Source organism: Gavialis gangeticus, unplaced genomic scaffold, assembly GCF_001723915.1.
Source record: "Gavialis gangeticus isolate Ggan-Ray unplaced genomic scaffold, GavGan_comp1, whole genome shotgun sequence".
Lineage (NCBI taxonomy): Eukaryota > Metazoa > Chordata > Crocodylia > Gavialidae > Gavialis > Gavialis gangeticus.
Genome location: NW_017729034.1, coordinates 17,963,815 through 17,976,501, shown reverse-complemented (window position 1 = coordinate 17,976,501; position 12,687 = coordinate 17,963,815). Strand labels below are relative to the sequence as shown.

Below are 12,687 nucleotides of genomic sequence, written 5' to 3'. Positions count from 1 at the left end.
CCCCCCCCCCCCCCCCCAGTCCATACCAATCTCACAGTGGGATAAAATTCCCTCCTGACTCCAAATATGGTGATTGGTCTGACCTTAAGCAAAGGGGCAAGACCCTCTAGCCAAGAACCTCCAGCTTTGGACCCAGCAGGAACACTGGCACATCCCAGTCAAAATCCCCAGCCAACACCCAATGCCTCTGAGGGAGACTTAAAAATGCCCTGACACATGTAGCATGAGACTGGAAGCTCAGCCTTTGAGTGCAGTGTCGTCTCAGCAATGCAGTCCCTGATCCTGCCATATTCCTGGCTCTCAGATCACACCCCATGGAGGGATGTAGACACCTCAGATTGACACCCTCTGGCTAGCCCCAATGAACCCCACACAGGAGGCAGCTGTAGAAAAGGGAACTATCCCATTTAATGGTTCCTTGTTTCCATCACAAACACATACATATGTCATTGCACCACAAATGCGCAGCAAAGCAAAGTGCATGGAAGGGGTGGGGTGGCCAAGCCAATGCCCCCGAAGAAAGAAGAGACTCCCAAGCCCCTTGTGCAGGGTGACAGGGATGCTGTAAGTGTTCAGTGAACAGGGAGGGCAAGGAGCCCAGCACTCAGTCCAGTTGGCACCAGTATAAGGTCCAGTTTGCAGAGAGGCACAGCTCCGGTTCTGCTTCTGTGCAGCACAAAGGGAGCAGGGGACCCAGGTCAAGTACACCAGGACAGGGGCCAGAGGACTTGGGGTTGGGAGGTCCCAGGAGCCCCAGTCCCAGGGATGCTGCTATAGTGAAGTGGGATCCTCTCTGCCTGAACCCCAGAAGGATCAAAGCAGGAGAACGGAATACAGAGGGGACTGGAGGGGGCCCCACACGAGGGCCCTCACATCTATCTAGTTATTCCCACTTACATGTCATTTTGGGGTGAATCCCCTGCCTGGCCTGAGTCAGGAGGGGTTTGGTGACAGAGTCCTGACGGCAGTTCCACATCCCTGTCAGTTGCTCCAAGCCATGGCTCAGACACCCCCACCTTCTCCCTTGCCAAGAAGGTGGCAAAGGGATGGGGCCTTCCTAATTATCTGATGGAGGCTTCACTTGGGGGGTCACGATCGGACTCCTCTGTTTCTTCGTTTGTGGTTGATTCGCTGTTTGAGACTGGAGTGAAAGCAGGAGACTTTCTGAAAGAAAACAAAGAGAAGGGGTTACATAGGGAACAGCAGGTGGTGGCAAGGTGGGGAGAAGAGGGCAAGATCACAGATACCAGCAGAGAGGAAGGGGTCACTTAAGAACTGGACAGGGGAGGGGGAGGGAAGCAGCAGAAGTGTCCTCACTGGAGTGTGAAGGGAGGAGATGACCAGCAGGGTTCTCCAGTGCTGAAAGGTGCAGGGAAGCCCCTGTGCACCAACAAGTGATATGAACAACATAAGTCCTGAAAACATGTACAGGGGAGAGGAGTCTTATGGAACTGAGGTGTGCTGGAGCTGATATCAGGAGAACCTGCTCAGAGTAGAGCCCTGAAGGTGCCTGACAATTCAGGGAGGCCAAGGAGTGGGATGTGAAAGCATGAGCTTGCTGCAGCAGTGCCCAGGCTACAGCTACCCTGGTTTAATGCTCCCATTAGCTACCACACTCTAGCAGTTCAGCAGCACTCTGTCCCTCTGCTGGGATGTGCTAGCTAATGGGAGATCTCTTTAGATGACATCATCACCTGTCAAAACTGACACCTGAGCATGATTCACTTTCTACAGCCACATGGCACCAAAACTAGCTCCCGGGAGAAGGCTGTGAGGACATCATATCTCATCATTCAGAATCCAGCCCAGACAGCCTCCCAGACCCTCTGCTTGGACCCAGTTCACCTTCCAGCACTTGGACCAGAGCCTAGAAACCCTGGCCCTCTCTGTCTGGGAGCTCACCTGTCCCCAGACTGGGTGATGAGCCGGCGGCAGGTCTCCATCTGCACATCCAGCCCACGCTTCATGCTGCACATTTCCATGTACTCATGTAAATGTCGGTTCATGTCATTCTTTGCTGTGGCCAGCTCAAGCTGCACAAGGGGAGCAATGAGGAGCTGAACCAGTTGGCAGGGCTCTGGCACGTGCCCTATCTGGCTCAAAGGCACTGGCAATCCTCCCTCATGCCAAAGGGCATGGGCCAGCCAGCTTCACCAGCCGGCCAATTCCCAACTCCCTGTTCCTGCTATGGGCTTCCCTTCTCCTTCCACTCCTAGGGTCTATCCTCTCCTCTTCCATTCCCTATCCCTTTGTGCCATCATCTCTCCCACTTCCTCCTTCTCCCACCTCAATTTGGTCGATGGTTTCCTGATACTCCTTCTCACGGCTCTTGAAGAGAGACTCTGTGTCCTTAATCACCTTCTCTAGACTGTCATCCTGCTGCTGGGGAAAAAGAAGGATGTAAACATAGAAATGCCAGACACTGGAAACCAGAGAGAAAGAGAGATTAGAGAAGGAACCAAAACAATGGGCTACATATGTGGCATGTAACCATTCATAAAGCTAAAGAACATGGATAAGGCAGACAGTTCAAAGTCCAGGGCTTCGAGCAGCCTACACAGCTTTGCAAAGATACCTGGAGGATTTGGGCAAATACGTCATAGCTCAACTCAGAACTAGCAGCCACCTAGGGTCTGGGGAAGCAGGTGAAAAGCATGCTGTGTAGGGCTTTTGGCTAGGGGCTCTTCAAGGCCTCATCTTGGCTTATGAAGAACACATTTCATTCCCACTTGAGGGGTAGGTATTCTCACTGGTGGGTTTAAGAGACAGTGTGGGAGCCCAGAGCAGTCAAAGACAGATATGAACACAGAAGGCTGCAACGGGAAGAACACTTCTGTGCTCATATGTACAGCTGAAATTGGAGGCCACCATTACCTCGCTCTGTGCCTCTGCAGCTGCAATTGCATATCCAGAGAAATCCTCCCAGAGCAGCAGCGTTTCCTCAGTCTCCTCCCACGTGAGGCTGTCACAGTCATCCTCAAAGTCATACTCCCGCCTGGGGAAAAAGAACCACGTATCAGTAGCAGGAAGAGCCACAAGGAGTGGGTCTGGAGTGCTGAACTCATTCTTAGGGCACAGTCTGGACAGACACAACAAATGTTCCAAGAATATTATTGACTGGAAACCGGCCCACAAAGGTGCCAGATCAGAGGTGCCCACGCATACTTTGCCAAGGGCTCCAAGTAGAAGGTGCACTGTTTAGGCATTCCAGTGCCATTGAACCGCCACCAGGTGGTGCTGGTGAGTACCCACTGCTCCCCCTTCTCACTAAACAGCCAGTTCAACAAAGACCCATTTCTGTACTTTACTGAAACTGGTGTGGTAGTACTCTGACTGGGACTGCCTAGATGTGTGTGTAGGGCAGGGAGGTGACTGGACCGCTGCTCCTGGGTTTCTGGGACCTGGGTGCTTTCACAGCTTTTAAAGAGCACTCCACCCCACCGCCAAGTCATCCATCAATTATTTCAGTTCCTGGAAACTGACTGGCATTTGCTGCATACCAGACTAATTTGAGGGCAGGAGGGTGGCTGGGAGGACAAACGTGACACTAGTTACGGAAAGCTTAGTATCTCCATGTAACACTGCACTGGTTCACGGAGAACCAGTTCTAAATAATATTCAATTATCCAGGTACATCTTTGAAAGGATGCAGGAGGTTTAAACCATTCTAAGCTGGTGTGTACATCTGGCCACTTGTGGTTTGAAGCACATTTAAACTGGGATAAAAGTGTTATGTCTGTCTGCACCAGTCCCGGACTCTCCCTCCAGCCAGAGCTGCAGGAAACTAGTAGGGTGCTGGTTGTGGAGCAGCTCCCAGCTACTCCAGTCTCAGCATCTTCCCAAAGTGAGAACTGGAGGAAGCAGGACAGGAGCAAGAGCCAGCCAGGCTGCACTCACAGCTGATTCAGCATCCTCTGCATCTCTTCGTTAATGCTCATGGCTGTGGTCTCATCTTCCCCATCTTCAGGCTTCCTGGAGGCATCACTCTCGGACAGCGAAGCATCCTCATCGCTGACCTGCTTCCGCTCTCGCTTCCGCCCTGCTGCGCCTGGGACCTTAATGGGAGACAAGTGCAGAGACTACAGAAACGAGGCCGGGTGCAAGGTTGGGGTGTAGGGAGTGGAAAGAAGATGGAGGGAAAGAGAATGGTGCAGGGGCAGGGAGGGAGGGAGAGAAAGAAAGAAAGAAGGAAAGAAGAAGAAAAGAGTGGAAGAGAGAAAGAGAGACGGGCTCATTATGATCAGGTTTATGATGGTGCAATGACCAAAATGTGATTTTTAGCATATTTTTAAAATGAAAAAAAATTATGCAACTAAAAGATGGAGTCTGTGAATCTGATGAGAAGAAATGTAGTTTCATTACAGAACTCAAATCACACACCCCCCCAGATGCAGAGAGAGGGAAAGGCAGAGAGAGGGAGAGGGAAAGGCAGAGAGAGAGAGAGGGAGTCTGAGAAAAGTGAAATATGTCAATATTTACAGTCAAACCTTTATTTTATAGAAAGTTTCTAATTTGTACATTTTTCTCAACTGAATGAAACTAACCAGCTGCTTCTGCAGGGGAGAGAGAGAGAGACAGAGGCAGAGAGCAAGAGGCAGCAACAGTGACAGAGAGAGAAAGGGACAGACAGCGAGACAGAGAGAGGGTGGGGAGGAGAGAGATGGAGTTAGAGACAGACACTTAGCACCATGTCTCCCTCTTCTGCAGCTGCTCCCCCATCACTGAGGGGACCCAGGGCCCAACACCTCTGAATAAAAGGAGGTTGATGAATGCCCTACATAATACTTGGAGCCTTCAGTAACTTCCCTGTCCTCCTCTGATTACTGGTTCATATCCCAGTGACTTGACCCAAGAGGGAGAGCTCATGAGCTCATGGAACAAGAGTCAGGGTGACTGAGCATCTCCCTAAAAGGGGCTAGCCACCTCCTCCATCTCTGCCTTTGGCTACAATCTTTTTCCAAGAGGTGGCAGTGTAACTAGGAACAGCAGCAGGTGCCTCTCACCTGAAACATCTTGATCATGTCCTCACAGTTGCGCTGCTGTGCCACGTCGCACAACTTGGCCGTGATGTCAATTCGCCGGCAGATATCCATGTCCACCTTCATGGCCTTCTCCTGTATCTTGGTATCCAGCTCCGTGATGTTCTGGCCCCATGAGAACCAGGAGAGAGGAGAATGGAATGTTACAAAAGGCCCTGGTCTGTATGTGCAGGGGACTGGTCTCCATGGCCCAGGTGGCCCTCCCCAGCCCTATGCTCCTGTGGTCCTCCTGTATGCCCAGCCTGTTGTTCCTATGGGTTGAAAATTCTCAGTGCACTGAGAGGGCTTTTCTGGCAAGAAGCTGCTTCCCATGGTGCTGTACCTAGGGCTATGGCATTGCCAAGGGAGCTCACACTGCAGCTAGCACAGAGGGGGCTGGTGCCATCAGCGTCACTGAGGCACTCACACTGGCTACTGCTGTGGACATCACATCCCCCTTGGGTTTGGCACTACCCTAGTAAAATCACTGCTGCCTATTGAGCAAAAGAACGGGGTGTGGAGGTGTCCATCAAGCAGGGGAGGGGTTGAGGTAGGGCACTCACATTGCTCATCAGTCCCTTGAATACAACCAGCTCTGCCTTGAGCTGCTCCACCTTTAAGGCTAGTTCTTCTTGGCAAGCTTCGGCTTCCTGAGCTTCCTGATCATGGGGAGAGGAAGACAGTGATCAGAACTGGGAAGCAGCAGCAGGGGGCCAGGGATGCAGGGAGAGGACCCTCACCTCATGCAGCTCAGTCACTCGGTCCTGAAGCTGGACACGCATAGTATACTCCTCTTCCCACCTGGTGAGACAAAGGTGCCAATTACACCCTTCCAGCTTTGCTGCCCCGCACAGCTGGGCAGGACAGAGCTGGCAGCTTCTGTGGGTCCCCTCCCTGACAGCTTAGTTGTGCACCACAAGATATGCTCCCACCTTGGGTGTAGGATGGGGAATGTGCTCTGGAATTCGCTTCTTCCCCTTCCAGACAGCCACAGCTGTTAGATGCATGTCACTCCCTTTGACCACAAGCCAGGCCCTCCATTCTTCTCTGCCAGCCTTACTCTGCATTTACCAGCTGCCTTTCAGGCCATGCAGGAGAAGCTTGGGATACTCACCACAAACTGCCTGTGGCAGCTGCAGTACACACTCAGCCCTGAATTAGGCCAACTGGCAGATTGAGCCCAGTGTCCCTTCCTTCTCTGCCCACTGTGCCAGATCAGACCAGTGACCTCCAGCTTGGGTTAGACTGAACTGCACTAAACTGGTCAGCAGCAGACACTGAGCTGCATTAGGTGCTGCAGGGCTGTGGCAGGGCATGCTGAATGCGTGTGATATGTAGCATGTTATATAGCAAGCAGTTCTGGGACACAGATGACAGTCTAATATTAGGCTGCATTGCACCATGAGAAGTTGTACTATATTGGGCTGTGCCTGACTGTGAAGGGCTGTGGTATCATGAATTGTATTGCTCTGCAAAGGGCTCCACTATACTAGGCTATAAGGGGTTGACTTACATTGGGCTATAACTGTAGTAATAATCCACTGCAACAAGATGAATTGAATGGTAATGGGCTAGGCTGAATCAGCTTACTTTGCAGGAGGCTGTATTGGGCTCAGTTAGGCTGGGCTGGGTTATAACTGGTCACCTTACATTAGGCTGGATTGCGTCACAAAAGACTTAACTGCCTTGCACTGTAGAAGTCAGAGCTATTCTGAAGACAACTGGAAGGTGACTGGCAGTTTTATACTGAATTGTGTTGTGATGTAATGGGTTACATGATAGGGAGCTCTATTTCACTCCCCTCTCCTGTGAACAACTTCCTAGGCAGTGATGTACTGTACTGCAGTGTTTTTACGGGTTGCATTTCACATTGCTAATCAACTGCATTACATCAAATATATCGCTGGTGTTGTCAGTAGTGGTCTGGGCTGCCCCCTGCTCCACTGTGGTGGTCAGTACAATTGAGGCGTGTTGCTGTTGCATTTCTAGTTCCTCCAGGCAAGGGGTATTTTCTCTAGACAGAGACCATTGCACTGGACACATCCAAGGTTTCTAGTCCCTGTATGTATTATAAGTAAAGTTGTAACCATCAGTGTTTTGCCCAGAGTCCCAGTTCTTGGAGTCATCCAGTGATATAAGATCTCAATTTGCATTTTTAACAAAGCACATTTGAAATATAAGCAAAAGATAAGATATAACATAAGAACCGCACAGTTATCTTGAGATTTTTAAGTCAGCCTCAGGATTTTTAAGGGTTGGGCTCAGACTTTTCAAAGAGCTGGGGCTGGCCATACTGCTGCTAACCTAAACTTTCAGTTAACATCCAGCTCTAAAGTTGTGCACTGTTCTTTTCCCAGACTCTTCCAGACCACTGTCTGACACAGCTGTCCATCAGTAAAGAAGGGTCAATGGGGGCATTCCTCTGACCTCAACTGGGGAGAACAGGGGAAGGAAGGGGGAAAAAACCAAAAACAAAAAAGGCCGTCAGAAGAAAGGAGAGTGCTAGAGATAAGGTTTGCTTATGTGGGAACTGATCCAACTAGGCTTCCCTCTCTGGGGAGAGACTGCATTCCCCAAAACAAAAAATATTTCTCACTACCCCTCCCCTCCCAGTCCCTCTAGCCTTGTCTAGACTTTGAAAAGAAATCCTTTTTGATGAAAATGCTTCTAAGCATCAGGTTCCAAAAACCATTAGGGAAGATGGGTTAAGTGCTGGTACTGAACATAACACTGGGATGGAAAGCAACAATGATTTCTGCAGGAAGCAAAATTTCTGCATGTCCTCTCTATCCTTCACCAGCCCTCTTACTCCTTCCCTTTCAGTCATTTCCCCTGTTTCACTCCTTTCTCTGTACCTCTCTGCCATTCTCCTCTGCAATGCACCATTCCTAATAATAACCTCACTGCACCACTTCCCCCACAGCCCAGCCCAGCCCTGCCCAGCGACTCAGAGGCATTCTGGATGCTGTTGACGCTGGCTATGAGTAAGTGTCCTGCTGTAACCCCTGCATACTACTTCACCACCCACAGTCCCCACTGGGAGCCACAAACTCCTCCATCCTGCTCAATGTACACATGGCTCCAACACCTCTGTGCCACCCTCCTCTCCAACTAGCTAAGAGATGGGAGGGGAAGGAGAGTGATAAAGTGCAGAAGGTCCATAGACCCTATAGCCCAGGCTACCCACCAACCAGGCAACACCAGGCCATCACACCCAACCCACAGACAAGGATCAGCCACTCTTCTAAAGCCCACCACCCCCAGTGACATTATAAGGAAATAAATCTAGGGAGAAAAAAAGAATCCAATGCACCTTTAAAATTAGCTTAATTTAGCCTGGGGCCACACACATTCGTGGGCCTCAGATGCAGGCATATGACTATCATATGGCATTGCTAGAGGGCAGAGTTAAGGTTCTTTGGATGGTCTAACTTCTGCATCTCCATCCCTTACTATGTTTGGATTACTTCCAAGTTTGACTCCTAGGTCTGTAGTACCAGGTTCTGGTGGAATGACACCATCTCTGTAACACTGTCCATTCCAAGTCACCATGGCACATACCTGAAGATGTGATGCTGCCTCAGCATAGCTCTCATCTAGAATCATTTCCCTGTGTTCATATGTGGCAGGGGGAAAGGGCAGACATAGTGGGACTCCCAGTTGCACAGCACTTGGCAGGGCAACACACATCCCCTCCCCCCACCAAATCACTGACTCATCATCAGTTATTCCTATCCATCCCAAGCATGGCCTGCAACAAGCCTGATTCTTGTTGCTGTATTGTTTGTCTTTGCTCCTGATCCACTCCCACATACTGCATTTTGCTTCAAAGTCCTGCATATTTAAAGACACTCTCCACTTCACACAGCTGTGAGTTGTCTGCAGTTTGGAGGCCCTCTGGTCAAGGCTGTGGGAATGCAGTGACTGTGCCCCTGGTACCCTTCCAGGACACAATGACTTAATTCCCCAAAGTCAAAGGACTGAGATTTACTAAGCTACCATGACTCCTCTTCCACAATACAGCCTTAACTCTGCCCTCTACGAGGGGGAAGACAACTGGGAACTTTCAGGGTTTGCAGCACGTATGGTTTGGGAATTAAGCACTCACACTGGAAGAGGACACAAGGAGGCCAAGGAAGTATTGAGCACTGCACCAGACCAGTAACTGTCTCTGCATGTGAATTTCCCATGTCTTTAAGAAACTAAGGGACAGGCTAAAGGGGCAACAGGGAAAGCCCAACAGACATAGGTTGTCACTCCTTAGGTATTAACATCCTCCTCCTCCTCCTGGCCTCTACATGCCTCTAACAGGGCTAGCAGGCCAAGGAGAGGAAAGAGCAAGGTAGCTAAAAGTTATTAAAGAAGTCAGCTGCCAACTGGAAACAGCCTGGGGTGCAGAGACCCACAATCTGTATGGCAATGTGATAGGAAGGCCTTTGTGCTCTCTTTGCTCCTGAGAGAGTGGGGGGAAGGGGAGAGGGCACAGAAATACCGGAAGCCCTTCCCCTGACTGGAAAAAAAGTGTGTGGGGAATCACAGAAAAGCAGGGCTGAAAGGGACGTCTAAAAGTCATCTAGTCCAATCCCCTGCCTGAGGCAGGATCATCCCTGTCTAGTCATCTCATACAAATCCTCATGTAGCACTGTAACTGGCCACAGGCAAAGCAGGGAGACAACGGCAGCCAGTGTCTTGCTGCTGTGAGAAATATTAAATACACTTGAAAGATCCCAGGAAAAGGACCATGCCCCTTTGCTACAAAGGAAGGCAACCCCCACCCCGACCACAGAATTTTACCCCCTACTCAAATTGGTTTCTCGACTCCAAATGCGGTGATCAGTCTGATCACAAGCAGAAGCACTGGCACACCCCAGCCAAAAGACACAGCTTTGGCTGCAGCTAACACACCCAATGTTTCTAAGGAAAGTGCCCCCCCTCTCCTACCACCTCCAGCATACACAACAACAGGAGGGGAAAAAAATCCTTCCAGGATGCATTCAGCAATCAGCAAAGGGAGAGACATGGGAAATACCTACAGTATGGCATAGGCATAGCTGCGCCTAGATCTTCCCTGACTAATACTTACCCAGCCTCTTCTTGAATACCTCCTACAATGGAGGTCTCATGGCCCTTTCCTTCCAGTAGGGACTCTGAAAAGCTCACAGCCGTCTATTGCAGAGGGCCCCTGGTGTGCGGAAGGGGTTTGGGACTGTATCCTCCTCCCAGCTCCTGGAAACAGTCTAAAAATGTAGAACACCAGGAACAACACTGGCCCCCCAAGCCCACAGTGACTCTAAACCCACCCTAATGCATCTCCGGAAGACTCTACACAAGATGCTGCTGAGAGCTGGGCCAACTATGAACAGCCTCACTCCCCAAAGCATTAGAGCTTGCTAGAGCAGCTAAAACTGACTCAACTATAAACAATCTGAGAGCCTGGCCATGCTCCCAGAGCCAAAATAACTTGCAGATTTAGAAAATGAGACAGAGATACAAGCAATGTACCACAGCAAAAGTGAACAGGGTTTTACCATGTCAGCTGCTCTGTGATAATTATCCACATGCATGCTTTTATCCCAGAGTAAGTGGAAGCTAAGCTATAGTAGTTTTGCTCTATTTTATGTCAAAGTTTTGGTACCACGGTTTAGCTTCCACTTGTCACAGGGCAAGAGCCTACACAGGCAGTTACTGTGTGACATGTGGGGTTCTTCAAAGCCCCTCCTCTTGTACCTCACAGTAAAGAGTCTGCATGTTCACACCTTCAGGGAGTCTGGGGTGTGGTGCATGATGGGATACTGGTCTACTGAGCCCCATGAATAGCACAAGCCCCCAGCGGCTGGTGGCAGTGGGAGCATGGCGGCAATGAGCAGGGAGCTCCCGCAGAAACTGCCAGCACTGTCGGCAGGAAGAGAGAGGGGGTGGTGAGTGCCAACCAGAGGCCGGCGACCACCCACAGGCACCACCAGCAGCGTCGGCAGTGGCAGCAGGGATTGCTGACTGCCCACAGATGCTGTCGGCGGTGGAGAGTGGTGACTGCCTGCAGAGGGTGCACGTTGCCCCTGCTGAACCCTCTATAAGTACCCCAACCACGTCACTCCATCTTCCTAAATCCCACAGAAAATAGGGAAGGCCCCCAAAACCTCTAAAACAATTGGTGTGACCCTCCCAAACATCGCACAGCAGGCTGGTGATGGAGTGTCAAGCACAGACACCGGCTCTCTGCCTCATTTCTGCCTGCTGGCCTGGTCTCATTCACTGCCCATGACCCTGGTGCTGAAATAACCCTATTAAAGACCCTGCCCCTTCAACTTTGTCAGATTCATTTGGAAAGGCAAACAGACTTGCAGTCCATCCTTCCTGGGGTAGGCCTCATATTGGACAAATTGTCTGTCCTCCACCCTGCAACTGGGGGGAGGGGGGTGGCAATGATAGCTGGCTGCCCCAAGAAAAGAACCAGGAGGAAGTGGGAGGGGAGAGGAGAGGAGAGGGAGAGAAATAAAGGCAGTTGGTGAAAGGGGCACATTGACTCCCTGCTACCTGGTTCCGAGCCCAGCCCACCTTCCCTGGGCCCCAGGCAGGTGTTTCACAGAAGGGTCTACCTACCCTACGTTGCCACTCCATGGAGTGGGAGAGAAAGGCTCGTGACTTTTGGTTCAGTGGGCTCGGGGCCTGGCTCTCGAAGTGGAGGCTGAAGCTGAAGTTCAGTGGTCCACGTTTTGAGCAGATGCTGTCCACTTGCTTAACCCTTTTGCCACGTTAAAAAAATAACCCCCCAAAAATGTCATAAAGGGAAGATGTTAAAAATAGGTAATTGGGAGGGAAGGGGGGGATGAAAGTGTCTGCAGGCCCAAATTATACCTAACTCTGCCTTGGGCCCTGCCACTCTTCAGACCAATCTCATTAGACACCAGTTTTAAAAGGTGAAGCTCAGCTGTTGAAAAAGAGCCCTTGCCACCTTGGAACAGAACCAGAATGCCCAGGGGCCACTGAAGCTGTTTCTCCTCCTGCCAGGTGACAAGTCAAGCCCTAGATCCATCACTCTTGCCTTGCAGGGGTCCCCACACTTGCCAGGATGCCAGGAGACTGGGCTACACAGGGCTGCTTGGCCTGTCTGCACTGCAGGAGGGAGGGAAACAGAAGCCAGCAACCGGGGCCCCTCCAGGACATCCCATCCATCCCAGACCTTGCCTCTGACACCTGCTCACTGGAGAGTCACTGGAGCCTGCTCAGCTGCACCCACTGCCCCTCTCCTTCCATCTCCCCTTGCCTGCCAGCCTCAGTGCTAGTGATTGGGGATGGGGGCGGGGGGGGGTAGAGGGTCCAACAGCACCAGTGCCCAGTCACATTCACCCACTCTGGGCTTGGTGGGGAAGAGTGGGCAGTAGCCCCTGGGTGCCAGGGAGGCAGGGACCTGGAGAAGGGGGACAGCCCTGCCACCCCGCACCTGCGCTTGTACTCATCACGCTCCCGCTTGACCTTGGCCAGCACGTTGTAGAGGGCGCGGATCTCGGGGGTGATGGTGTCGATCTGCACTCCCACACCGTCGGGGTGCACCCAGGACACGCCGGGCCCCTGCAGCAGCGTGGGCTCGGCGCCGGGCCCGAGCCGGCGAGCCTGCGAGAAGGACCAGATGGTGCCGGGCAGGAGGCGCGCGGCGGGCGGCGGCGGCGGC

At 51.5% G+C, this 12,687-nt stretch overlaps 1 protein-coding gene across 1 annotated transcript; it reads right to left on the bottom strand.

Annotated features, from left to right (window-relative positions):
• Nucleotides 1–384: 384 nt before the first annotated feature.
• IFFO1 (intermediate filament family orphan 1) lies at nucleotides 385–12,686 on the bottom strand (the record flags this gene model as incomplete). The annotated part of the gene is made up of 10 exons (XM_019526685.1): nucleotides 385–1,164; nucleotides 1,903–2,033; nucleotides 2,287–2,382; nucleotides 2,875–2,995; nucleotides 3,898–4,079; nucleotides 4,545–4,553; nucleotides 5,004–5,144; nucleotides 5,582–5,677; nucleotides 5,759–5,819; nucleotides 12,460–12,686. Coding segments are annotated over 10 exons (1,167 nt in total), but the record flags the coding sequence as incomplete, so codon positions are not given.
• Between the last annotated feature and the right edge of the window lies 1 nt (nucleotide 12,687).